This window comes from Ictalurus punctatus, chromosome 29 (assembly GCF_001660625.3).
Source record: "Ictalurus punctatus breed USDA103 chromosome 29, Coco_2.0, whole genome shotgun sequence".
Classification (NCBI taxonomy): domain Eukaryota; kingdom Metazoa; phylum Chordata; class Actinopteri; order Siluriformes; family Ictaluridae; genus Ictalurus; species Ictalurus punctatus.
In genome coordinates this window covers 4,335,945-4,363,827 of record NC_030444.2, presented here as the reverse complement: position 1 = coordinate 4,363,827, position 27,883 = coordinate 4,335,945, and the positions used below count along the sequence as shown (strand labels likewise).

General features: G+C 40.5%; 2 protein-coding genes across 10 annotated transcripts in view; one reads left to right on the top strand and one right to left on the bottom strand.

The window, feature by feature from the left end:
* Positions 1-17,672, top strand: part of rbm47 (RNA binding motif protein 47) — a 40,133-nt gene extending 22,461 nt beyond the window's left edge. For 2 of the 8 annotated variants that reach the window (XM_017461376.3, XM_017461377.3), the window contains exons 2-7: positions 5,167-5,890; positions 6,148-6,610; positions 7,750-7,956; positions 9,755-9,829; positions 10,196-10,389; positions 11,439-17,672. In XM_017461376.3, the coding sequence (XP_017316865.1) occupies positions 5,198-5,890; positions 6,148-6,610; positions 7,750-7,956; positions 9,755-9,829; positions 10,196-10,389; positions 11,439-11,684 (1,878 nt within the window). In that variant the 5' untranslated portion in view covers positions 5,167-5,197 and the 3' untranslated portion in view covers positions 11,685-17,672. Of the gene's footprint in view, positions 1-2,815; positions 2,885-3,465; positions 3,499-5,166; positions 5,891-6,147; positions 6,611-7,749; positions 7,957-9,754; positions 9,830-10,195; positions 10,390-11,438 lie in introns of all 8 variants that reach the window. The other 6 variants (XM_053677472.1, XM_017461381.3, XM_017461384.3 and 3 more) reach the window with 6 other exon arrangements.
* Positions 17,673-19,334: 1,662 nt separating this feature from the next.
* tyrp1b (tyrosinase-related protein 1b) lies at positions 19,335-25,450 on the bottom strand. 2 transcript variants are annotated; one of them, XM_053677474.1, is made up of 8 exons: positions 25,404-25,450; positions 24,230-24,602; positions 23,624-23,946; positions 22,529-22,733; positions 21,641-21,808; positions 21,216-21,395; positions 20,880-21,026; positions 19,335-20,547 (listed from the first exon to the last, which is right to left on the bottom strand). In XM_053677474.1, exons 2-8 carry the CDS (start codon positions 24,582-24,584, stop codon positions 20,357-20,359), a joined length of 1,569 nt encoding a protein of 522 aa, XP_053533449.1. In that variant the 5' UTR covers positions 24,585-24,602; positions 25,404-25,450; the 3' UTR covers positions 19,335-20,356. The 2 variants fall into 2 exon arrangements, with proteins under 2 accessions (XP_053533449.1, XP_053533448.1); XM_053677473.1 differs by lacking the exon at positions 25,404-25,450 and having other exon boundaries at positions 24,230-25,272.
* Between the last annotated feature and the right edge of the window lie 2,433 nt (positions 25,451-27,883).

Genomic DNA, 27,883 nt, shown 5'->3' with positions numbered 1-27,883 from the left:
TGTGTGTGTGTGTGTGTGTGTGTGTGTTTAATATGTCAGTAATTCAATAGTGAGAATAAGGTTAAGTAATAAGTGATATAACACTATTATAGTCATTAGTGTGAATAATAAGTTACAATGCCCTCCATTAATATTGGCACCCTTGGTACATATGAGCAAAGAAGGCTGTGAAAAATTGTCTTTATTGTTTATCCTTTTGATTTTCTGTTAAAATATTTAGCAGATATACTCATGGATATCAAACAATAATGAACACAACACAGGTTAAATATAGGTGTGCAACAATTATTGGCACCCTTTTAAGCAATACTTTGTGCAACTTCACTTTGCCAAGATAACAGCTCTGAGTCTTCTATAATGCCTGATGAGGTTGGAGAATACATGGCGAGGGATCTGAGACCGTTTCTCCACACAGAATCTCTCCAGATCCTTCACATTTCGAAAAACTCTCCTCTTCAGTTCACCCCACAGGTTTTCTATGGGTTCAGGGGACTGGGATGGTCATGGCAGGAGCTTGATTTTGTGGTCAGTAAACCATTTTTGTGTTGATTTTGATCATGTTTTGGATCATTGCCCTGCTGGAAGATCCAACCACGGCCCATTTTAAGCTTTCTGTCAGAGGCAGTCAGGTTTTCATTTAATATCTGTTGATATTTGAAAGAGTCCATGATGCCATGTATCCTAATAAAATGTCCAGATCCTCTGGCAGAAAAACAGCCCCAAACATTAAAGATCCACCTCCATATTTAACCGTGGGCATGAGGTACTTTTCCATATGGCTACCTCTCTGTGTGCACCAAAACCACCTCTGGTGTTCATTGTCAAAAAGCTCTATTTTGGTTTCATCTGACTGTAGAACCCGATCCCATTTGAAGTTCCAGTAGTGTTTGGCAAACTGAAGATGCTCGAGTTTGTTTTTGAATGAGAGTAGAGGCTTTTTTCTTGAAACCCTTCCAAACAACTTGTGGTTATGTAGGTGACTTCGGATTGTAGTCTTGGAGATTTTCTGACCCCAAGACGCTTAACTAACTCCTGCAATTCTCCAGCTGTGATCCTTGGAGTTTTTTGGACACTTGAACCGTCCTCTTCACAGTGCGCTGAGACGATATAGACACACGTCCAATTCAGGTTGATTCATAGCATTTCCAGTCGAAGATCAAAAGGTTAAACAATAAAGATAAATCAATTTTCACAGCTTTCTTTGCTCATATTTACCAAGGGTGCCAATATTAGTAAAGGGCACTGTATATGACAGTGTTATTGGAATTAGTGTGAATAATAAGTGATATGACAGTGTTGTTGTGATTAGCGTGACCCTGAGTGTCTCAGCATTAGCGACTGCAGTGTCTGATGGTGTGTTTGCTTCCGTTCACGTCCTATCAGTGGTGCTGAGCTGGAGGTCAGTATTGCTCTGCACTTTCGTTTCTCTTTTTTCTTTTTGCGAAAACCTATCGAATAGGCCAGTTCACATCCGCAAAGGTCTGGCTACAGAAAATTCCTCGCTTACCAAAGCCTGTAGAAGCGACTAACGTGACTGAGATGTGACAACAGTGACTTTTTACTACTTAAGCAATTCTGATTGGTTTACGGCTACTGACTCTTCAGATTATCACTACTGAATCTGGCACAGAGAACACACACTGTCCAGTGTCTCTAATGCTGTAGCTAGCGTCTGGCCCAACGAGGTGCTTTTCTGCTAAATCATTTTTTACAAATTCATGTGATGGGATAAACCGTGTGTAGAAAACTACGACGAGTCACTGAATTATGGCCAGTTGTTTTTCTCATGCATTGTCCTAGCTTTTTTTTTTCTCAAGTATTCAGTTCGCTCCTCAATCAGACCGTTGTCAACCGATCTAGACCGAGCTGATGTTTACATGTGTCTGTGTCTCGGTGTAGTTATCATATTTTTCATCCGCAGGAAGTCAAAGATCAGGTCCATGTCTCAGTCAGTGCTATTAAACTCATGAGCTCATCACACGCTGCAGTGTGTATCACTCATTGTAAAGTTGATTACTCTTTAAAGGCATAGCAGTAAAGCAATAACGAGTATTACGCAATATAATGTTACTTTTTGACTCTCTTTGTGTGTATGTTTTTTATATCTTGGTAGGGACTAAATGTTCCCACAAGGTCAAAGCTGTCAGATATTCCAATCCCTGTGGGGACATTCGGGTGGTCCCTATCAAACAAACTTGCCTTTTTTTTTTCTTTTTTTTTTAATGTTGAACGTCTAAAAGACAAGTTAGTTCCTGTTATAAATTTTCGGTTTTGACCTTGTGGGGACATTTGGTTGGTCCCCATAAGGCAAATCAGCTTTTATTTAAAAAGTTTTTTTTTTTTTAAAGTGCCAAAATGTTTGTTTTGTTTACTGAGGTCCTGAGTTTAGAGTTAGGTTAAGACATAGGTGTAGATTACATTAATTAGTTACATTCATAATTATACCAGTTGAAGGTCCTCACAAGTGTAGTATGACAAATACGTGTGTGTATGTGTGTGTGTGTGTGTGTGCGCGCGCGTCTGTGTCTGTGTGTTCATGTGCAGTAGTTCAAGTAGGCAGTAATTTGTGTAAGTTAATCATCCACCTGCTGCCACCTCAGGTTTCTCTCTCTCTCTCTCTCTCTCTCTCTCTCTCTCTCTCTCTCTCACTCTCACTCACACACATACACACACGCAAAAAGGTCAAATTTTGCCTGAGATTCAGTGAGAAATGGAGGCTGGAATATAATTAAAACTCCTTTCTCTCTCTCTCTCTCTCTCTCTCTCTCTCTCTCTCTCTCTCTCTCTCTCTCTCTCTCTCTCTTTTCACTTCCAGCTGTTCCTGCCACATCTTAACGGAACTGGGACCTTAACAGTTTCACTTCCAGAAAATACAGACATATATGTAACACACACACACACACACACACACACACACACACACACACACACATGAATCCTTCACATCCTTCCAGCACACAACCTGTTCTTTGCTCCAACCCCCTCATTTCTGCTGAGTTGTAATTCACTCTTGATTTTTGCCCCTCACCGGAACACACACTCACACACACACACACACACACACGCCACACACAGGCTGAGATTTATATATTTATTTTTATCACTAATCCCTCATTTGTGAGTTAATTTTCTGCACAAAAACTATTGACCCCTTCCCCCTGAATTCAGGGAGTGGTGACATTTTGAGCAACGTCTTCAGACGAGCAAGAACTATGACTATGACTATGACTTGTCTATCCATCAGTTGCCTCGTGATTGGCCGGTCCCTTACTCTTCCTGTTTCTGCTTGGCCTGGAGCCATTAATCCATTATTGTATCTGTGTGTATGTATGTGTGTGTGTGTGTGTGTGTGTGTGTGTGTGTGTGTGTGAATGTGGATGAGGAAGTCTGTGTATGAGCTTTGGGTTAGTTCTGCTGACTTATCTATTATTCAGTCATCACCCTCAGTCACATGCTTTTTTACAGTGCACCTCTCGGAGCAGACGATGAAACTTGCAGGTACTAATTATGTGTGTGTGTGTGTGAGAGAGAGAGAGAGAGAGAGAGAGAGAGAGAGAGATACATATGAGTAGTTGAAATCTTGTAAACCTGGAAAGATTACTTATTGCTGACCTTTACACTATTACTTTTTATAGTTTATAGTGCTGACGTGACTATGGAGAAGTAAGTGTGTGTGTGTGTGTGTGTGTGTGTGTGTGTGTGTGTGTGTGTGTGTGTGTGTGTGAATGAGCACGGTGTTTCATTGTGCGTCTACGTTTATTCCATGTTAAGATATGTGTGGGTCAGCCCACTGCGTTTATATAACCATGGCACAATTACTAAGCAACCTAAACTCGTCAGAAACGTCAGTGTCCAGCTCACTGATAAATCTCAGCAAACACTTCAAACAAATACTAAACCTACAGTTAATACTAACCTGCCGAACAGTGAGAATTCATTGCACCGATAGTTGGAATTTAGAAAGTTAACCTTGACCTTTGTACATTTTTCCCCCCGATTTTCTGCTGCTGTGTCAGGAGAAATCCAGACCAGGGGATTTGGGTATTTTTGGGGATTTTTTTTTTTTTCCGTTCTGAAGAATGTAGGTCCATGCGGTTTAGCTGGTGTTATTAGGCGGCTTTAATTTAAGAATGGGATTTAAGATTTTTTTTTTGTTTTGTGAATGTGTGTAAGTGGTAAGAGGCCAAGAGAAAGAGATTCATTACATTACCGCTGTGAATCACAGAGCTGTTGATATATGTGAGTATGGAATCAGCAGGTAGTGAAGAAATGAGTAAAAGTACTGCTACTGTGGTGAGGTTATAATTCTCTTGAGTCAAAGTTAAAGTAGTAATCAAGAAAATTACTCAATGAAGAGCAAATGAGTCTGGGAATAACTGGAAGTGAGCTGTGCAGAAGGAAACACCACCTCCATTATCAATAGTATATACAGCTACCATAGTCAACCATAGTTTTCCTAGCTAGCTAGCTAGCGCATTTTAATTCGTTTCAACATACTACACATCTTCCTGAGCGTTACCTATAAACAACATTCAACTGTTACTAAACATCAATGTGACATCCATCCATCCATCCATCCATTCATTTTCCGTACCACTTATAGTACACAGGGTCGTGGGGAGCCTGGAGCCTATTCCAGGGTACTCGTGGCAGAAGGCAGGGGACACCCTGGTCGGGGTTCCAACTCATAGCAGGGCACAATCACACATATATTCACACACTATGGACAATTTAGAGATGCAAATTAGCCTACAATGCATGTCTTTGGACTAGGGGAGGAAACGGGAGTGCCCGGACTAAACCCCTAAAGCACCACAACCCCGGAGGTACAAGGCAAACGTGCTAACCGCTAAGCCACCGTGACCCCCCACCCCACCCCACCCCCAATCGAAGTGACATCTTAAGTTTAATACAGAGCTTTCGTTCTGTAATAAACCGATATCGTCACGCAAAATTTGCAGATCATTATCGCACTGTTTCATCTGAAGCATTTTAAACTGAAGGTATTTACTTGAATGTTCGTCTTATCAACTTCCCCAACATTACCCATAACGATAAATGAATGAAATATTCGATGTGTCATTCTTGGTGGTGTTATAGGAAAATAATCAATTAGGGTGCTAACAGTAACTATAAGATACTAACCAAATGCTCCTCTTTCATCAGACTCCAGCACTGATTGGAAGCTTGTGTCAGAATGACAGCAGAAGACTCCGCCTCTGCCGTCACCATGAGTAACTGTAGCCCCTCCTCCAAATCTAACCCTGCCAATAATCATCCGATCCTCCATGGATCCATTCAAGATGGTGTTGCTGGAGCACCTAATGAAGCGGCCCTGTTGGCTCTCATAGAGCGCACGGGTTACAAGATGGTTCAAGAGAACGGACAACGCAAATATGGCCCGCCCCCTGGCTGGCAAGGCACCTCCCCCCCACGTGGCTGTGAGATCTTCGTGGGCAAGATCCCGCGTGATGTTTACGAAGACGAGTTGGTGCCGGTGTTTGAGTCAGTGGGCAGGATCTATGAGATGCGCCTGATGATGGACTTTGATGGGAAGAACCGTGGCTACGCCTTCGTCATGTACACGCAGAAACATGAGGCGAAACGTGCTGTGAGAGAGCTAAACAACTACGAAGTGCGCCCTGGACGATTGCTGGGGGTCTGCTCGAGTGTAGACAACTGCCGCCTGTTTATTGGTGGAATTCCCAAGACCAAGAAGCGAGAAGAGATTCTGGAGGAAGTCTCCAAAGTGACAGAAGGGGTTCTGGATGTGATTGTGTATGCGAGTGCTGCAGACAAAATGAAGAATCGTGGCTTTGCCTTTGTAGAGTACGAGTCCCATCGTGCAGCTGCCATGGCCAGGAGGAAACTCATGCCGGGGCGTATTCAGGTAAGACACCACGTGTGCAAAACTGCTTTCAAAAGACCTCTGATAATATCCATCTCTTCAGTCAGTGAAACCTTTTTTTACAATAGACTCTAGAGATTAAGGTTTTAAATTATGGCAGTCAAACAGGTCTGGTGTGTCTGGTGTCTCTGGGGGTGGCATATGCCGAAAGACAGACCCAAAGGTTGCGTTTTTCAAAGTACCAGAGTGGTTTTTTTAATGACTTTAACCTTATTTATATGACTATTTTGTACGCACAGCTCTGGGGTCACCAAATTGCTGTCGACTGGGCCGAACCAGAAATCGACGTCGATGAGGACATCATGGAAACGGTGAAGATCCTGTACGTGCGCAACTTGATGATTGAGACCAGCGAGGAGGTCCTCCGCAAGATTTTCAGCCAGTTCAACCCAGGCTGCGTTGAACGAGTGAAGAAGATCCGTGACTATGCCTTTGTGCACTTTACCAGCCGGGACGATGCGGTGGTGGCTATGGACAACCTGAATGGTACCGAAATCGAGGGGTCGTGCATTGAGGTGACGTTGGCCAAGCCTGTAGACAAGGAGCAGTACACTCGCTACCAGAAAGCATCCAAGGGAACCGTGACCACTAGTGACAGTACTCAGCAGAATTTGGTGTATCAGTGCGATCCCTACACCCTCGCCTACTACGGCTATCCTTACAGCACTCTCATTGGACCCAACCGTGACTACTTCATCAAAGGTTAGAGGTGTTTGATTGTTCTCTCGTTTCTTTCGTAGAGTGTGGAAAACTGATTCCATCAGGATGATCATGAACATTTTGGAGTTGTAATCATTATTAATGCCGTCCCATTTTACAACAATCACTGAGTAACTTAAGTAACTCTGGCCTATTGCTTAATGACTCAAGTATCATAAGGTTTCAATGGTTTATGCTGTTACTGAGCTTCCTATGTCTGGCAGTTTGTCTCCAGCAATACTCCTCCAGCCTACATTTACAGGAAATCACATGAGCACTTCTATCAAGTTACCAAAATGACCTTTCCTCTTAAATACGTCAGGTTTTGAACTGATTTGTGTTGTGCATGATGGCTGTAAGTTAGTACTAATCTAGTTATTTGACTATTCATCATTATTTCAAAGTGGCGTAACAGTATTCCTTTTAAGAAAATCTCGAGGCTGGTCGAGTTGGTCTTAGACCTGCTTTGTTACACTGGAGCTAAGGAACAGCCATGATCCTGAGACAGTATGATAATGAATCTGGTCCTCTGGGGGGAAATCTGTACTATTAAAGCATTTCTGGATACTAATCACAAATTATTGACCCCCATGTTATTGTTGGGTTTTTTGTTTGTTTGTTTGTTTGTTTGTTTGTTTTCTTCTGTGAGATCTTTTGTTTGTTGGGTTGAGCAGAGAGCTTGATTTCACACCGAAGTGCATTTCCTCAATCTTTGACGTCATACCGGCCATTCTCCATGAGAAGGAAAATCAAATCTATCCCATATCATGTAACATTTTAACAACATATTCAGCTACACCTGCTATTCGCTTTTCATCATTCCTCTTCAGTAACTGCTCTAATCCTGAGGACGCAGTACCCTCCCACTTACTGTGACGCAGAATTGTTCAAAAAATACTAATAATAAGCCAACAAAAAAAACGAGGCACAACGTAGAAAATAAAAGAGGAGTTTTGTAGAATATAAGTACATATATATATATATATATATATATATATATATATATATATATATATATATATATATATACACAGACCTTATATTGCCCATGATGTTGCTCTCTTATGTATTATGTCAGAAACAACACAGCGCCCTCTATGTGTGAGTGTCTGAAGAACGTCCCCTGTCCTTTCTATTTCAAGCAGGTACTGTACGAGGCCGTGGCCGTGCTGGAGCCACTAACAGAGGCCCAGGGCCCCGTGGCTCGTACCTCGGTGGCTATTCTGCCGGTCGAGGCATTTACAGCCGCTACCATGAAGGAAAGACCAAGTTGCCGGAAAAACCATATGAGCTCATGTCCAGTCTGGAGCTGGCAGCCGTTAATCCAGTGGGCATTAAGCCTGGCACAAGTCAGTGTGACACTTTAAAGCACACACACATACTCAGTTCAACCCGCTCCTCTTCTCAGCTCTCTCAATTCCAAAGTGCAGGGGCAGACATTTAGATTAGCAGTGAAATTCATAACATCAGACAAATTTGATATGTTTTTGGAAATTGATCATCTGAAAACCAAAACAACAACAAACCCAAAACAAATCAAAAATAAATACAAACGTGAGATATATACGGAGATAAACCTGTCTAGCTCTGCTGCCCCTTAGTGGAATGGAGTGGAGTAGAGAAACAATAATAATATTGCTGCCTACACATTTCAGATTTTTCTGATCTCGCAATTAATTTTCCATCTTGCTCAATCTGTTCTCCACAGCAAAGTATTTGACGCTAATCACTTTATTTTTTTTTTAGTCTTGTGAAATCAACCATCTTTTTTGTTGTTGAGAATTTTGATCCCTCCAAGCTTTTCTAACGCCTTCTGTGACATCGGTTAAACCTGCTAATCCTAAATCGAAATTAACCCCAGGAATGAAAAGACTTTTTGTTTGTTGAAACAATGGGGAACCGCATGTTCGTGTGTGTGTGTGTGTGTGTGTGTGTGTGTGTGTTAATCTTAAGCCAAGTCACTTGCCATAACTGAGAACAGGTTATGTAGGTCTGAACCATTTTCCTTTCATTTTCTTTCTCTTTTCTCTTTGTCCCTGGTGCTCTCTCTCTCTCTCTCTCTCTCTCTCTCTCTCTCTCTCTCTCTCTCTCTCTCTCTCTCACTCTCTTTCTTTCGCTTAACTGCTTTTGTGCTTCTTTGTATTTTAGCGGGTTTCTTTATTATTATCGTCGGCCTGCAACGATAGCACTATGTAACCCGCATAACCTTTACATCATGTTTTGCACACTTATAATATACTATAATGTGACAATAAACAGGGGTGGACAAATCATAATTATGAAACGGATCGTTTAATCGTTCTCAAATCTGAACCACGCTGTAAAATACGTGATATACACACACATTGGTAACGTTTGCTGTTAACAAACTATATCACACAGCGGAAGAATAGCTTATTGCGAATATTGTTCAAAATAAATCAGACAATTAATCGAACATCGGTTTTGTTTGTATGTTGGAGTGATTTTTATAACAGGTCGTGGGTTTTTAGTGGGTTTTGCGTCATGCATCATGTGTAAGAACACCTATATACATGATACAATTACTCGCACGCCCTCTTGTGGATTATAGCGTTAACTTATTGGCCAACCCACTTCACAAGTAAAATTTCCAATGCTCCAATAGCTAAAATGTAGCTATAATTACATATCACAAGCTAGTTAAGCTAGTTACATGCGTTAACTAGTGACGTTTAAGGGTAAACAACAAGTTCATGATCGTTATCCTTGTTCATACAGAGCACATCATGTCTGCACCCTCGACAAAGAAAGTTTCGGCTATTTCGGAGATTTGACGCGTTGTTGTTCGAGGTTGTTCTCCGTATGTTCTCTTGATGTCATAGTAACTGTGTAGAGTAAGAATTAAGATTTTCGCCCTGCCTTTTTATTTATTGTGATTGGCTTTGTCAGTGTTTCTACACAGTGGGGGAAATAAGCACTGAACGCATCAACATTTTTTTCAGTAAATATATTTCCAATGAGGCTTTTCACATGAAATTTTCACCAGACATCAGTATTAACTCAAGAAATCTGGAAATATAAAGAATTCACAACATTAAAGTTCATAAATAAAGTTATGTGTTATAAAGAGGAATGACACGGGGAAAAAGCATTGAACACGCTAACTGAAATGTATTTAATACTTAGTGGAGGAGCCTTTGTTTGTAACGGCGGCTTCAAGACGCTTCCTGTATGAAGACGTTAATCGGCCGCAGTATTCAGGTGTGATTCTGGCCCATTCTTCTAAACATATTGTCTTTAAATCTTGTTCAATTGGACTGCTTTAATATGTACCTGCATATTCTGAAAAGATCATGTGTCATCTGTGTACACTCATTCATTAATCCGCCTAGTGAAAACATTTCTGCCATGAGTTAGATAACACTTTAGACGATGTGTGAAACTTTTGTGGTTGTAGTAAATTGTGAATTAAAACAAACAATAAAAAATGCAGGCTTCTGATTCGTCCACCGCTGATATTGGAGTGATGTTATTTAGGGGTTCTATATATATATATTTCTGTTTATAAAATTGTGTCTTATGTTTTTGTGTGTGTGGGTGTGTGTATGTATGGGTGTATGGGTGCAGTGACTCTGCCAGGTCTCGGTGCGCAGTACCCCACTATGTTCTCTGCTGCACCCGCTGCTACTAAACTGGTGGAGGAAGGAAAAATTCACCCAGTGGAGCATTTGATCAATCCCCTCGCGCTCCAGCACGATCATTCTGCTGCTCCATCGACTGCTGCCGTCATTCCTGCCGTCTCAACACCTCCACCCTTTCAGGTACAACACTAAACACTAAAATGCTCTGGTTTGAATTTTTACTAAAGCTGGACCGACACAGAGATATTCAGTAAGTGTTCAAATAGCTGGTCTAGAACAAATCCAAAATGAAATGGGGATTTTTACTGTAGGTCGTGTCTACGGAGCGACTGAGGTGACAATTTGGTGGTTATTTTTTAATAAGTTGTGGCCACCAATAAGAATTAACTGGAGGCCACAGTTACGCAGGTGTTGACCACAACTCCACAACTTTGATGTCTTGTTGCTGCATCATAATAATCACAAGATAAAAAGTCACAAGATACTTAGTTATGGCATGACAGCTCCGTATCTGTCATGTCAATATCATACCTTTAACTTGCAGACACACCCATCATCAGGTTCATTTCTCGGCATGTGAAAGTATTACCCGAGTTTCAATACGTACTCATGATATTGCTAAGACAAATTTTTCCATGCCAACCTTCTCAAATATGTGGTTAATATGTGTTGTGCAGAAGTCTTAACTAGTACTAAGATGTTAATTGCAGCCTGGGAGATATATTTCTGCTCAAATTTAAATGAATTCATGCAAAATGCATCGTTCCTATGAACTAATACAAATTAACATCGTAGAGTAGTTTTGTTGTTGTAGTTCTTTTTTTTTTTAACAATTATGTTATATTGTATAGATAATCGTAGGAATAAAGAATATAGAGACTCCTATTTAAATTTCTGACGAATGTACTCCAACGTTAAGCCTTTTTCACTGTTTGAAGTAGGGCACCTTGCCTACTATACACTTTAATAACAACATTGGGGGTGTGCTGTTATAGTAAAACTATCAGCGATCACCAGGGTGCTGCAATGCAGCTCAATACAAAGCGAAGTTGATTCTTTTTCTTATAACAGAGGTTTCTTGTCCTGTTCTTCTTAATAATTTGGCAGCAAGTAAAAGTTTAATAAGTAATTCATTCATGAACGTCGGTGAAACCAGTTTAAATGGGAAATGTGAAATACAGATGTGTGTACATATATAATTTTACACACTTTCCTGCTCTTTCTCTCAGGGTCGTCCCATCACTCCTGTGTACGCCGTGGCTCATAATGTCCCGCGGATCCCTGCTGCTGCCGGTCTGTATGGTGCGAGCTACATGCCCTTCGCTGCTCATGCCAACTCGGCCACCCTGGCAGCGCTGCAGAAGAACGCAGCTGTGGCAGCTGCTGCATACGGAGGTTATGCTGGCTACATGCCCCAAACCTTCCCTGCTGCCACCTTCCAAGTGCCTATCCATGACGTGTACCAGACCTACTGAGACGCGTTTTGCACCTTTTACCCAAAACACAGCGAGATATCTATTGACTGATCTGAGAATAAAGGACTTATATTAAATCTACTGACCAAAAAAAAACTCCCCAAAAACATTACGCAGATATAGAACTAAAGGCCAAACTAGACCACTAACCCAAACTCCAGCTACCTAGAATGTCTTTCGACTGCTCATTAAAAGAAAGTCTGGTAACCTGTCGGAAAAACGCAGCAGTAACACTTTCTACGAAGATCCACTTTGCTAAATCATTGCTGTTCTTAAAGGGCCGGTTCACCCACAAATGAAAATTCTGTCTTCGTTTAGTCGTGTCGTTCCAAACCTGCATGCATTTCTTTCTTCTGTGGAACACAAAAGAAGATATTTTGAAGAATGTTGGTAACCAAACAGTTTTGGTGCCCATTGACTTCCATTGTATGGACAAAAAAACAAAAAACAAACAAACACTGAGACAGTTCTACATATCTTCTTTTATGTTCCACAGAAGAAAGTCGGTCATACAGTTTTGGAACAACATGAAGGTGAGTAAATGATGACAGAATTGTCATTTTTGGGTGTAGTCTCCCTTTAAGTTGGACGCATTTTATGAACTCTAATAATGCCTCATAAAGCTCTAATTATGTTTTATGCATAAGACCTTGACAACTTATAACCCTAACACTGCCTGCACATAATCCTAAAGCGACTGTAATATTTATTAAACGTTATAAAAACATTACAAACATGTAAAATGTTATCACAGTGGGCACAGTGGCTCCAGGGTTGAGGGTTCGAATCTTGCCTCCGCCCTGTGTGTGCAGAGCATGCGTGTTCTCCTTGTGCCCCAGTCCAAAGACATGCATTGTAGGTTGATTGGCGTTTCCAAATTGTCCGTAGTGTGTGAATGTGTGTGCGATCGTGTCCTGTGATGGATCGGCACCCTCTCTAGGGGGCCCCCCGCCTTGTGCCCCGAGTTCCCTGCGATAGACTCCAGGTTCCCCTGTGACCCTGCATAGGATAAGCGTTATGGAAAATGGATGGATGGAAAATGAGTGTTTCAACTAAAGCGAACACACTTCATTAATTCTTATAATAAGAAAGACGTGACGTACTTGTTTTCCTAATGTAACGCAAAATGAATTCCGGATCAAATACAAAAACACATACAGAGACATTACCAATGTTTTAAAAATGTAATGTCAGAAAGAAAAGGAGGGGGGGCTGGGGGGGCTCTGCTCAATTCTAGTTTAGTCTATGCACATGCACTTCAGATTTGCATCCAGATACATTTCCAGATACAGATATTCGAAGCACTAAACCTCTGCGTTCTCCGGTTTCCTCCTCCCACCTAACAAAAACATTGGCGGATCGATAAATCGCCCCCTGGGTACGAATGAGGGGAATGAATGAACGTTATTAGAGCGTTACAATGCATTGTTATTGTTTTTTGCTTCGTTTTTTTTTTTTTAGTAGAAAAGTGTTACCAGCTGACCAGAGACGTAAAAATAACGGAATTTACACACTGACTTACTGTGACTCACTCAACGCTGACCGTTGTCTAGAACTACTGATTTAATTCTGTACGCATTCAGTCAAGCACAAGATCTGACTCGATGCGTGATTGAATCTCCACGGACCAATAAACGAACTGACACGGACTGGAAACACCAGTTGTGGCCTGCTGATATCACTGTGTGTGTGTGCTACTACGTTTCATCATCTCTCTGAAGAGGAAACCTCGTTCCTTATTTCATATCTGCTGATGCAGCCTCATCTCAAGCTCCGTGTACAGATTACTCGGGCAACAGTCACCTGTCAGGCAAAGATTCCAGGTGACTGTTTCGATGGTTCAATAATTGTGCTAAACACATCCTCTTTTTTTGAGTTTTTTAAACATTTTTTTAGACTGATTCGGAGTGCCTTAAGCATTAATGCATCACAGCTCCTTAGACACACCCATCATTCATTTATTACAACTCCAATGTTCGGTTGCTTTGTCAAAGTTTTCCTAAAATATACAGTGTTTTGCACTAATGAGTCTACACTGATTCTGTGCTAGGATGTAGCTTGTTCTACCCTCCAAAGTACACGACAAAAGGAAACGCAAATATACAAGAGAAGCATTATACTGCTGTGAGAGTCCTTAATGCATATGATTTTTTTTTTTTTTTTTTTTTTTAAAAGAGCACAGACCTAAACATTGAATTAAACCTACTGTCCTTGCTAAATACTCCACTTCACGTCATCCGGAACCTTCCGAAACCTTCCTCCCGTCTCTGTGGCTGCGAAGAATACTGAAGGAACATTCAGTATGAATGTTCTTTCCTGACCTGAAATACAGCATATTTGCTCTAAGGCATTTAATAGTTACCTGAAGAAGAAGAAGAAGAAGAAGAAGAAGAAAAAAACATTAAAAGAGACAAACATAAGGAAAAACAAGAAAAAAAAAATGCAAAACTGCTGAGCAGAGACCTAAGTGACCACTGAAGGATCATTTTATGGACATGTTTTAACACGCAAATGGGATTCCAAGTGTTTTATGGTTGTTGTTGTTGTTTTATTATTTTTTAAGATGTTTCATATCCTAACCACTAGGTTGCCTGAGTAATAATAATAATAAGAATACCTGACTAATACTTTTAGACCTTTTCCTTTGATATTTTGTTATATTATATCATGTCATGTTATATTTTCCTTTCTTTTTATCGTTTTATTTTTCGCGGCACGTTCGACGGCCGTTTAGTTCGCTGTTGTTTGAAGGTTTTTCGGACGGTTTCTTTAACGCGCTCTCTTGGCGTTTTCGTGTGTGTGTGTGTGTGGGGGGGGGGGGGGGGGGGGGTTGAGAATTTAAGCGTTCGTTTTTATAAAACCGGAAGTCGGAGACAAAGCCAAAAATGAGCGGGACGAGAGACGATAGATAGCCACCGTGTTTAGGCACACCTACTGTACACTCCGTAGCCTTAATACAGCTGTTAAAAAACAAACTGCAATACCTCCTTAAACCGAAGCGAAACGCACGGCGTTCGATGTGAAGATCCGAAACAGCATTTATCTGTAGGATCAATATGCAACGTGATTATTAATTTTTATTGTTGTTGCATTTCTGAATGTAAAATCGAGACTGAAGGACGTCTTTATGGGTTTTTTTGTAATATAGAACGTTAATCAGATCAGATAGAGCGTTCCAGGGCCACACTTTCACTTGTTAGAGCTCTGTATTACAATACTGATTACTACAAGGCTACTGGTGGTTATTTTATTATTATTATTATTATAACTTTTTATAAGATGTGGCACACATCTTATAAAGGGTTGAGTGTTGGAATTTTTGCATTCTTTACTTTGAGGGTTTCCTCTGGGTAACCATCTTTCAGCGGTTTCCTCCCCTAGTCCAAAGACATGCGTTGTAGACTGATTAGCGTTTCCAAATTGTCCGTAGTGTGTGAATGTGTGTGAGATTGTGCACTGTGATGCGTTGGTACCCTGGATGTCCAGGATGTCCCCGGCTTTGTGCCCCGGGTTCCCTGGGATAGACTCCAGGCTCCTCCATGACCCTTTGTAGGACAAGCAGTATGGAAAATGGATGGATGAATGGATGGATAAGGTGTGGCCATGAAGTAAGCTTCTTGAAATCTATTTTCTGGACACTTAACTCATGGTAACTATTGTATTTATTTATTTATTTATTTTCTAAATAATTGGGACACCGGAATTAGGCCATTGGGCCGACAGGAACTTGAGCATGGAGGTGACTGATCATATTACAGTTTCCTTCACTCTTGCAACGACGCAGAAAGACACACTGGTGTCACTGGAGTTGTGACGTGTATACACGTGTCACCTTATGAGATTTTTAACAGATTCCAAACCCCCCACCCCCCACCCGTTCATGCCGGAGGAATATTTAACACAGTATTAAACACATTAACTCTTATACTTCACTTTTGGCTACAGAATATCATCTCGTGGCTTCATCTTATAAAATAAATAAGTAATAATAATAATAATAATAATAACCACCGTGTCACGTCAGAGGCTTTCCCCATTTGAATCCACGCCCAGTTGAATTGAATCATTTGTATTCTTTCTTTATGTATTCAAATGAGCTTTCTTTCTAGTACATTTTTTCTCTATCTCTCTCGTATCGTCCTAAAGAGAACAAACATGTACAAGGGCTTTTCTTCTTATTGTACGTAGTCCATTTTGGTTTCATCCGTATTCTAGAAAAATGTACTGTCATACTGTTTCGTTCAAAATCCTCGACGCTGGAATGAATGAATGAACGAATGAACGGGACTAAATCGATTCCTATGCATATCACCACCGTGGCCTACATAAAGATCTGTCCGAAAAGCTCGAATTCTGTCCGTCTGTTCTAATAAGAACATCAGGCTGAACGTGTATAGTGCTTTTACACTCCATGATGAAGAACCCATGAGAGACTCAAAAGGGAATCAGTATGAGCTTAATGGGAGTTCTGGGACGAGGCATAAGACAGTCTTGATGCTTACAGCAGCAGTGTTTTAACAAGACTTTTATATTCAAGGTGTTCTTACAGTGTAGTTTTTTTTGGTGGTTTGCTTTCGGAGCGTCGTTCTCGAATGCTTCTCAGAACACTAGCGTTTGGGATACACGCCTAAGATAACTTAAAAGCCTTTGTTTTTATATCAGGAAATGAAGGTGCGAATGTATGTGTGGGGTTTTGCGGAAGACATTTTATCCCAACAGTGCCTGGACACAAAAACAAACAAACAAACAAACAAACAAACAAAAATCTGTTCTTGATGCCTCTATGGTGAGGTATCGGTGCCTTGATCTACTAGTAGATCATTCTTAAATCCTAAAGTGTGCACGAACATCGAGTGGCCACCTCGTCTATTTATACCAACCGCGTTATATCATTAACACACGTAACGTCATGTAGCCAACAGTGGTTTCATATCTCTCTCTCTCTCTCTCTCTCTCTCTCTCTCTCTCTCTCTCTCACTCTCTCTCTCTCACTTTTCTATACTACAGGTGAAGGATTTCCATGTTTCTGTTGTGTTTTTTGATGTCAAGCTGTTTTTTTTTCCCTTTTAGCTCTAGCTTATTATTATTATTATTATTATTATTATTATTATTATTATTATTATGACAGATTGTGTTTTTATTGAGTATAACCTATGTGTTAAGACTGAGTCACACTGGCGATGCAAACAACTCATAAATCCTTGCACACACACACACAAACACACACACACACACACACACATGCCCGCACACCCTAAACTCTGAACTTGATGAAGTTGCCTGTATATGCGTGTGTGTGTGTGTGTGTGTGTGTGTGTGTGTGTGTGCGCATGTGCTTACAGATATAAGAGCATGAGTACACTTTTTTCTACGTTTGTGTGTTTGCCTTCAAGAAGACGTCCCCTTTCTACACTCTTCTTTCATAGAATCTTTTATCATGACCGAAACCATCAGGATATATTTAATATATACAACGCATTGTTTTTGTGTATGAAGTAAGAAGAAATTCTATAATATATTTGAAGTGAATGAATGTTTTTCTCTTCCTTTATATGCACCTTTTTTTTTCTTTCTTTTTTTTTTTTGAAAATGTTAACTGTTTTGCCAAAGTGTTCTGTAAAAAAAAAAAAAACGAAGAAGAAAAAAAAAGTTTTTATGTTTTCTTTGTTTGTTTGTTTTGCTAATATATTAGATACAGTTGGCCAGTTTGAGCCGAACGTGGACCCAAAGGTGTCACGCGTTCGAGTTGCTTTGTATCGCGATCATTTCATTAACACTAAGTCGTCTTGGTTTTTTTTGTTTTTTTTAAAGGAACTTGTGTTTTTGTTGCTAAAAGAACAAGACATCAAAGGTTGAAGAAGAGTCGTCTTCAGAGATCCCTTTATGGAGCTGTTTTCTATCACGCTATATATTTGTAATAGGCTTGGCATTATTGTAGGCTATTTATAGTGGTGCAGTAGTTGAATAAAGCATTTTCAAAAACGAGAACCGAGTTCTGTAATCTTATTGCTTGTCCCGTGTATCGTCTCTTGCTTTTCCTTTCGGCTGTGATACAATACAGCTGGTCTTCTGGGATGTCTTTATCAGCTTTACACATCTGGATCCTGATTTTTTTTTGTCCGTTCAGCTCTGTCAGATTGGATGGAGAGCACTGGTGAACTCTCAGTTAGATTCTTTATAGGATCGATATCTGGGCTTTGATTGGAACATTCTAACACCTTCAGGTTCCTGGTTTGAACCACTTCAATGGAGCTTTGGCAGTATGTTTAGGGTCTTGGATGTTTAGGTGTACCTCTGCCCCAGTCTCGGATTTTCTTCTAGTATTGCCCTGTATGTGGCTCCATCCAGCTTACCCTCAACGTTTTGCCAATAACTGCTGATGAAAAGCATCCCTACAGCACAATGCTACCACCACCGTGCTTCCCTCACGCAGTGCTCAGTGTGATGAGTGGTGTTAGGTTTCCGCAAGACGTAACCAAAGGCAAAAAAGTTTTTCAAAATTTGCAGAGCGGAGAACCTTATTCCACATCTTAGCTGAATCTCCAACATGCCTCCAAACAGGATTTGTTATGGCTCGCCACTTGCAGCCTCTATAACGCCAAGCTTTGTAGAGCGCTCGGACTATATTCGCGTCCCATCTGAGCTATGGATTTCTCCAGCCTCTTAATTGCTTCTGTGCCATATGGTGCTCTAGTAGTTATTACAAATTTGGGATATATATCTCTGATTGATACTTTTAAGGAACTTTGTCCCAGATTTGTTGTTGATAGCTCATTGGTGATGATGCTGTTTGTTTAGGCATATTCTCCAACAAACTGTGGAGCCTTCCAGAGGCTTCATTTATACTGAGATCATGTGACACTTTCATTCCAAATCAAACGTCTCAAATGTTTTGGAGCGCAATCATTAAATATATTTATATATATATATATATATATATATATATATATATATATATATATATATATTGTTCCCATTTGATGCAAAGCAGTGGAACAGCGATTAAGACATCAATAAAATAGTGAAAGGAGTGTAAGGAGGTGTTAGAAACACAAGTGTATTCATGTCCCTGCTGAAAAATCCAGTTTGGACTGATGTACTACTTACCGGTTGCCAAAACATAGGAAGAACAGGTCAAACCGGAAGGCCATCTTTGCTAGATGCTAAATCTGCTTGCTAAGCTCCCTGATGTTATTTATCCATGCAGCCACCAGATGGCACCAAATTCTTTGATACCGCTTAGAAACAGTTGCTCATAGATGTCATATAAATAACAGTTGTGAGGCAAGTTGATTAACATTGATAGAAATAATAATAAAATATTAGTGGTTAGCATGTTTGCCTCACACCTCTAGGGTCGGGGGTTTGATTCTCACTGTGGCCCTGTGTGTGTGGAGTTTGCATGTTCTCCCCGATAAGTGGTATAGAAGATAGATGGAATATATAACTAGAGCGGAATAATAGATAACCCTCTATGCAGTTTGTCATTACATAAAACAAAGAAATAATGATAATTTTAACTAGTAGATTTCATTTTAAACATCTGTACACAGAAATCTGCTAAAATAAAAAAAATAAAAAATTAATGCAGTTAAATTGTTCACTGGAGATTTAGTTTCATTTCCATAATCTGGATTTTCTGTCAATTAAAAAACACTTTTTTATTCTTTTTTCCTACATTTTATTTTGCAAGTAAGAGCATTTCAGTGCATTTAAGTGCATCTTGGAAGAAAACCACTGCTGAAAACAATAATAATAACTGGACATAACCACACAATTGATGGCCTGTGTAATATAAGGGGCAAAACGCAACAGACCGTTCTGTTACACAAAAATACGCAATTATTTTACTATCCCAAAATTGTACACTAGGTGTCAGCACAAGCTCTGTATAATAAACACATCATGAGCTTTTCATACGGTTTTCTTCTCTTCGAACACTAGTATTATTTAAAATTTTTGTAAATTAATCTAAGTAGTGTTTGCAATGTGTCATGTGAGAATGGAGTGTTACAGCGCACCTATTATGGTTTTTCCAATATTACCTTTCATGTAGTGTGTTTTATATGTAGCTGTTTGTGAGCGTAAAAGGTCTGCAAAGTGTCAAAAATCAAAGCGCACGACAACTCTTTTGATCTGAATCAATTCTGAACAGCTGAAATGACTCGTTAGTGATTCCAGACTTTACTTCCTGTACTAACCTACATAGGTTTGTAACAAAAAGCCTCGCCTCTGGTCTTCATCGGCTGCTCGCTGACAGACGGAGCTGAAACCCGTTACGGTAGTGGGCGTTTCCTTTTCGACACACGCTGACAGCGGTGGACCAATCACAACAGACTGGGACATCTGACCAACCAGAGCAGAGTATGCTCTCTGAAAGGAGGAGCTTAGAACGAATCGTTTAACGAGTCATTTATGAAACTGTGGAAAAAGGTAATGCTGTAATTTAAATTATTAGCACATTAAAGTGTTTTAAGACCTTAGATGTGTGTAAATCTATTGTATGAGACCTTTAAAACAAAATTAGGCACGTTTCAAAACCATAATACGTGTGCTGTAAGAACGGCATTAAAATTGTCATTTGAATAGCTAGTACTGTGTCAGAGACACAGTTTATGTAATTCTCTGATGAATGACGTAACATGTCCAAAATAAAAACCAAACACTCATCTTCAGGCTGCGTAGTGAAACTTGTGATCGTCTTCTGAGTAGTGCCGGTAATGTTCGCCAAGCAGCGGCTCCAGCCCTTCGCGCGAGCCGTACACTCGGACAAAACATGAAGTGACTCCACCTACCACCATCACCACCAGTACTACGACCACTATAGCAATGGTAATGATCTCTGAGACGGTATATGGCCGAGCTGGGGGGACAAGCAATGTAAATTTTAGTTCACATACAGAGCAAAAACTGATAGACATAGACAGACAACTTGTAGCCTAATATAAACCACCTGACCGTGACCAGGCAGTTACTAAGGATGACGGAATGAACCTTGTAAATGCATCATGTGACAATTCTCGTTCACATTAATTTGTACTGCGAGCTTCATACACGTATCAGAACGCTCACCCTCATGAAAGTGAAAACTCGCGTGATGTTCATAAAACGTTTGTTGGTTACTTTGAGTCAAGCAAAATATAATCTCAAGCATATGAAATGAAAGTATTTACGGTATAATAGAGTTTCACTCACTTGGCCATTGGACCTCGTAGGTGTATCCAAGACTGTCCGGTGCCGAGACAAACATTTCCGCATTTGTGACCGGTGGCCAGAAAGGAACCATGTTGTAAAGCCAGTTGTGACCAATGGGAGCGTTTTCTTTAGGGTAAAACACTGCGCCTGAAATACACCGGGGATGAATCATGTGTTTGTGTGTAGGAGGAGGGGGGAGGGCAGGGTGTTTGGTGTTTGTTGGGTACAGGACTTCTGTTTAATTCGTTGCTCTGTTTTTGCTGGTGGCCAAATGTTTAGTTTAATTAGTTGTGTGTGTGTGTGTGTGTGTGTGTGTGTGTGTGTGTGTTTGTGTACCAGGGCGGTGTCTACGTAGCCACTCATCAAAGATGGCATCAGTAAAGGAGTGCAGCAGGACAAAGATGGGGTCGTTGGGGGACACATGGGTCTGACCTCCTGTACCATTCAGGAATAGATGAGCCAGATTGTGTAGACTGCGCACCACTGGGTCATACTTCCCCTGGGGGGTGCTGTAACCTAACAACACACACACACACACACACACACACACACACACACACACACACACACACACACACACTCACAAAGTAATATTCTATAGTATGTGTCCATGTTGGTTTAATGGGTTCCAAATAGCAAGCTGTGTGCGTGTGTGTGTGTGTGTGTGTGTGTGTGTGTGTGTGTGTGTGTGTGTGTGTGTGTGTGCAATAGTATTTCTACCTAAGATTCCATATGGAATCTTATGAAGCTGTGTGTTTTACCTTCAATAGTATTCCTAAAGCTCCAGGTCGAGGTGGAGTAGTACGGAGGAGTATCGAAATTGTTGAGCTCCAGGCAGTCGATGACATCTTGATTTTCCGGTAGTTTCTGTACCATCGGCCGAGCCACGTTCCCTCCAGGATTCCGTCTGATTGGACCTCCTTCTGTACCTACGCACACACTCAGACAATCCAGTGAAACCTCATTTGTAGAGCAGAAGATACAGGTATATGCCATATTTTTCATCTGTAGCAGTTAGTTCTTTAGAGCCCTCTACTGGCTACAAGATGTATTGCAATCGCAAAGGCAACTGGAATGAGAGTGAACGGAACTGGAGAAGTGCAAAGGACAAAAAGTCCACTATCTGTAATGTCTAGCGACTTATAAGATTCATAGCACAGCATTTTAGAACATTTCTGAATTGATTTTTGGTTCTGTGCAGCAGCTACTGGGATAACGTTTATGCCTGGTACTAGCTCATTTAAGGGCCGGCATAATGTCCTGAAACATTCAATGGATAGCAGTGTTGTACTTCCTTCAATTAATGGAGGATTCCCATTGGTGCATTTCTTAGCTGAGTACAAATAAGCACAATTATCATTTTGAGACTGTGACTCCATGTGGGTAGCTTAAAAAAGGATACATGATGCTAAGCGTCATTTGTTTCTTGCTCATTTTGGAAATTCGAATCTTTGTCAAATCTTTGCGTGTGCATGCTTAGTATACATGCTTTCTATATTTCTACATAAGAGTCCGAAGGAACATAGACGGACGTGCGTGTATACGTGCGTGCATTACGAGCCAGCACATAGCCAGGCCATTGTGTACGCTACGTCTGCATTTAAATGTCACAAATATTGGATGGGTGTTCATGCGTGCGAGTTCCTCACTGTTACAGATGGTCCCTTGCATCTCATACTCCTCCACGTCCTCGCATATCACTCTCCACTGAGAGAACACGGAGTTAGAGCTAATGCTGTCCATGTCGAAGCTGCTCCTGGCTCCAAGCAGCTCGTCTGTGCAGATATCGCACTCGTTCCCTCCAATCGCAAAGTTCCAGTACGGCAGAGCGAATGTCGGGTTCCCGAGCATGTCCTACGCGCCAACGTGTAGAGGCGAATGAGTTCAATTTTTTAATAACCCTATAACCAAAGATCACGTTTTCAGCATCACTTACAATTTCATATTATTTTTTTCACGTCTTACGTTTCCACTTCAGTAGTTTTATTAGAAGTACACCTGCAAAATTCCTGCAATTATCCAATCAATCAACCAATCACGTGGAAGCATCGCCGTGCATAAAATCATGAAGATACATAAATGTCAAGAGCCAATGTTGGAATCAGAATAAAGGAAAAAAACCTGGTGCGAAAAACAAAAAAACATCCAGTAAGTTCTGCGAGTAGAAATGCCTTGTTTATGAGAGAGGACGAGGAGAACGGCCAGACAGGTTTGAGCTACTCTTTACATCCGTGATGAGCAGGAAAGCATCTCAGAATGCACATGTCAGATAATAGATAGATAGATAGATAGATAGAGTCTTAATTAATCATATACACATTACAGGACAGTGAAATTCTTTTCTTCTCTTCTCATACCCCAGCTTGTTAGGAAGTTGGGGTCGGAGCGCAGGGTCAGCCATGATACAGCGCCCTGGAGTAGAGAGGGTTAAGGGCCTTTCTCAAGGGCCCAATAGTGGCAACCTGTCAGTCCTGGGACTTGAACCCCCAACCTTCCGATCAGTAACCCTGAGCCTTAACCGCTAAGCCCCCACTACCCCTCATCATGAGGTGAATGAAGCTACAACAGCAAAAATACCACATCAGATTCCACTTCCTGTCAGCCAAGGACCGGAATCTGAGGCTAATATATTGTACATATATTTATATAATTGGTATTTGTACTTTTATATCATTCGATATTTAATATACTATGTACTGTACGTTCCAAAAAAAGCTCTCAAATGTCTCCTTTTTTCCCCTCACCTGTATATCACGCTCTAGTTGCAGCAGGTGGAACCGGTGCCACGTAAGGAATCCCGGACCTTCGTGAGAGAAGTCCACACCTCCGAAGCTCTGCTGTCCCGGCCCCATGTACGTCTTCCCAACAGAATAATAATGAGTCCAGACGAAAAAGTTGTAGACGGTGATGTTTTCACACTGGACCGTGTTTCCGTCCAGGCCGAAGAGCTCCTGGTAGCGTCGTGTGCAGATAACCAGATCAGGATGGACTGTTCTCTTGGCTCGATCCAGAGCGTTCACGAAAGCCCGTTTCTCTTCTGGGGACATCTGCATGATGTTACGACGCACTGGATTCACGATGACATAAGCGGGAATTGATAAACATGGGTGTAAATGCAGTATGCAGTAACAAAATCAGGTTTTATTATCCAAATGTTAAGTAGAGTATATAGCATCCCATTCCAAATTCATCACTTTGACTTGCCAGGTGCATTAAAACAAGAATTAATGCTATTTAGTATAATGGATTCCACAGACCTACTGAATTCTTGATTCTTCTTCTTTAAAAACTACAAAATTGTTAGTGAAGGAAAAAGTGTTCGTGTGTGTGTGTGTGTGTGTGATCCTTACCCACACTAATTCTCTGATCACAGTTTACTCCAGTAAACCCATATCTGCACCGTCCACAGTTGTACCCACTAAATTTTGTGTTACACTGGCAGGTCCTGTTAAAGAAGCGCAGCGGCCATCGTTCCCGATCGTCCCGTCCGTCGTGAGGGTACTGAGGGCCGTGTGGCCGCCAATCAACGACGACTGGCATACACCGGCCACGCCCGGTCCTCACTCCACATTCATCGTTGGCCAGGCCAGTGGGAGATGGACAGCAGGTGGCACTACGCAGGACCTGGGGTGTCACACATTCGCGTGGGAACTGCGCCTGGGTGACCGTGATGTACATGCAGAGCGAAAACACACTCTGCCACATCCTGTCTACATGCAGGTTCTGTTCAAACACAGAACTCTCGATTTAGGTTTCAAACACTACATTCTCAGAGCCAAACACTGTATGGTCAGTGTATCTTTCACACTGTCAATGCTTTATCACATTGCCCTTACCCTAAAAACTCACATCACAGGATAAATGCTAATAAAGATTTACGTATACCTCAGCTGATTGGTCGGAAGGTGTTGATTGATTTTTCTTCAAGGTTCATATTAATGCGCTCAATCTAATACATGATTTAATACATTAGGATTCAAATAGTGTGTAATTGTTGAGATTTTTTGTCTCAGGAGCTGTTTAGCAGTTATGGAAGGAGTCTCCAGTGTCAGTGCTTTGTAACAGGAAGAGGTAAAGCTGTAACTTTTACGTGTGAAGTTTTACGATACAGAAATGTCTTGAGGATGGAGGATTTCTTGGTGTTATACAGTAACAAACTGCGTTTTTATTAACGTCAAGAAACAAGTGGTTACGGATGAGCTGCTCTAACGCAGACGATCCACAAAAGTAACTATAAATGGATAAAAAGTATGACCCATCACGCTTTCATAAGTAGTGTGGTGTGGTGTAAAAGCAAAACGTTACAAGTTAAAAGTTCCTCAACATTTGTCCATTGCAAAATCAGTATTTGTGATCATTAAACAAGGATTTTTATAGCTGTACACACACATACACACACACACACACACACACACACACACACACACACACACACACACACACACACAGTTTGATTATTTATGACTTGTCTTCATTCTGACAATACCATAAAATATATATGAATTAAAAAATAAATTCATGTACCTGGAATCAGTTTTCTCTCGTTCTCTGTTTGTCTCACTGCTTTACACTTCTACAAATCCTTGGAAATTCTTTAAAACCCTCCCCTCATGACTGCCCTCATCTCGCTGATCCCTTCATCTCGTGATCAGCAGCCGCGATTGAGAGAGAGAGAGAGAGAGAGAGAGAGAGAGAGAGAGAGAGAGAGAGAGAGAGAGAGAGAGAGTTGCTTCTCATGCCAATAGAAAGTATAAGAGCACTTACAGGGATAAAAGAGAAAACGAGAACCAAGAACTGTTTTCATCTTAGCAAGTACTTTTCTATCATTCTATTATTTCAGAAGTATCATTTCGTATAGCTCAGAATAATTTGTGTCTATTTAGGAAATTAATTAGGCCTGGAAAAGTATAGGATCAGATAGTCTTAAAGTAAATTAAAGTAAATTACACTCAATATTTGGTTCCATATCTCTTGTTTGCAATTACTGCATCAAGCCTGCGACTCACTGACATCACCAAATTGTTGGTTTCTTCTTATGTGATGCTTTTCCAGGCTTTCAGTGCAGCTTCTTTGAGTTGTTCTTTTAGTTCTTGAGGTTTCTCCGTTGAGTCGTCTCTTCGGGAGGTGAAATACTGCTCAACTGGGTTAACTTCTGGTGATCGACTTGGCCAGTCTAAAACCTTCCACTTTTGCCCCCTGATGAAGTCCTTTGTTGAGCTGGCAGTGTGTTTTGGATCACTGTCTTGCTGCATGCTAAAGTTCCTTCCAATTAGATTGGATGCATTTCTCTATAAATTGGAAGACATATCACCTGTGTCGCAAGTGACGCACTATGTACTCAACCGTGAATTTTACAAGGTTATTTTTTCATTCAACATCGGAGTCTGATAGCGCCCCCCGCTACATGATTAAAGCTGGCGACAGTCGAGTGCATGACGTGTCCAAAATTCCACACTTCGGTTTTTTTCGGTTTATTAAGTGCATCGTCCGGTATATAAGGTGTACTTTTTCTAATTGGAATTTTCAGTGAACATACTACTGGCACTATTTATACTACAAAACGGCATAGAATAGTGCAAAAGTACACGAATTGAGACGTACGTGTTGTTTCTGTAGACTTCTGAATTCATTCTTCTGCTATCACCATGAGTTACATCATCAATAAAGATGTGTGAGCCTGTTCCGGAAGCAGCTATACAAGCCCAAGCCATTACACTACCTCCACCATGCTGGACTGATGAGCTTTTATGTTTTGGATCAAATATTGAGTGGTTTTGGGGTTTTTTTAACTTTCATTTACTTTAACACGTTCTCTTCGTATTCTTTAGCTCACCTAAAAAATTGTGTAGCCGTGTTGTAAAGCTAACACATCTAGATGTAAATACGAGGAAATGAAAGCTGAAATTCAGATCTATCATCTCATTTTCATCTTTTGATCTCAAACCCAAACGTTTTCAATGTGTAGTGAAAATAAATGGAATTGGCCTTGCCATTCCAATACTTTCAAAGGAACTGTATAAAAGCCACACCATATCATGTTTGATTGAGAATATTAAAGTAACCAGCATTAAAACTGGGAATCCATTATTGTTGTGCCATTTAGCCCTTGTAATATTTAAAAATGAATCAAATCTTTTGACAGTGTATTAATGCAAACCATTCAAAAACTGTATTAACCCATGTCAGGCAACACTATCTCATTTTTTAAATGAGTAAAAACGTTTAGCATAGAATTAGCAAACACACAATGTATTTGCTAGCGTTTATGCTAATGCCATGCGGACATGAAACGACATTCTAATGATTTACTACAAATATTTTGTTTTGATTAATACTTTACTTTCAAGCTATAATTTGTGGAATGGAGTTGTGCTTTCAAAGTGACCTTCCCAGTTGATACCACAGTATATCTGGAGAGTGCTTAGTTTTCTTCTTCCCATGAGCTTTGGGAAATTCTGTCTATGCAACTTCTTGTTGAACATGTGACTCGTAGCATATTCCAAATATTTCACTGGGGTGAATGTGTTGAGGTAACAGGGTTGAGTGAATGCTGAATGCTACACTAAAATACGTTTTTATAAGCTATAATGACTCACGGAGGAGGATATTCAGGCATGAGGTGTTAAAAGGACTCACACATTACTGCAAAAAAATAAATAAATATCACATTTTTAAAAATTGAGTGATTATATTTCAGTGTAAGTGTAGTTATAGTGGCCTAGGACAGGCAAAGTGCTGTTTAAGTGCTGTAGAGAGTTTATGAATGTTACGTTATCTATCTGAAATATGCACATAAGTTGTTATGAAGGACACTTTAGTTGTTTTTATGTCTTTTACATTTACATACATGTTTGTAAATGTAATGTCCAGTGCAAAATCCCACCCCAATCATGGAAAACCCGGGACATTTATTAACTGACAAATAATTAAGTAAAGGTGTTAACAAACAATATAAAACAATTCTAAATTTTTGTCCCTGTTAGTGGTGCTTGAAAGTTTGTGAA

Coding starts and splice junctions, on each gene's coding strand:
- tyrp1b (XM_053677474.1), bottom strand. CDS start 24,584: ATGTGGCAGAGTGTGTTTTCGCTCTGCATGTACATCACGGTCACCCAG. Junction 22,734..23,623: donor AACTAGAGCGTGATATACAG/GTGAGGGGAAAA, acceptor GTTGGCGCGTAG/GACATGCTCGGGAACCCGAC. Junction 21,027..21,215: donor GCTACGTAGACACCGCCCTG/GTACACAAACAC, acceptor GGTGTATTTCAG/GCGCAGTGTTTTACCCTAAA.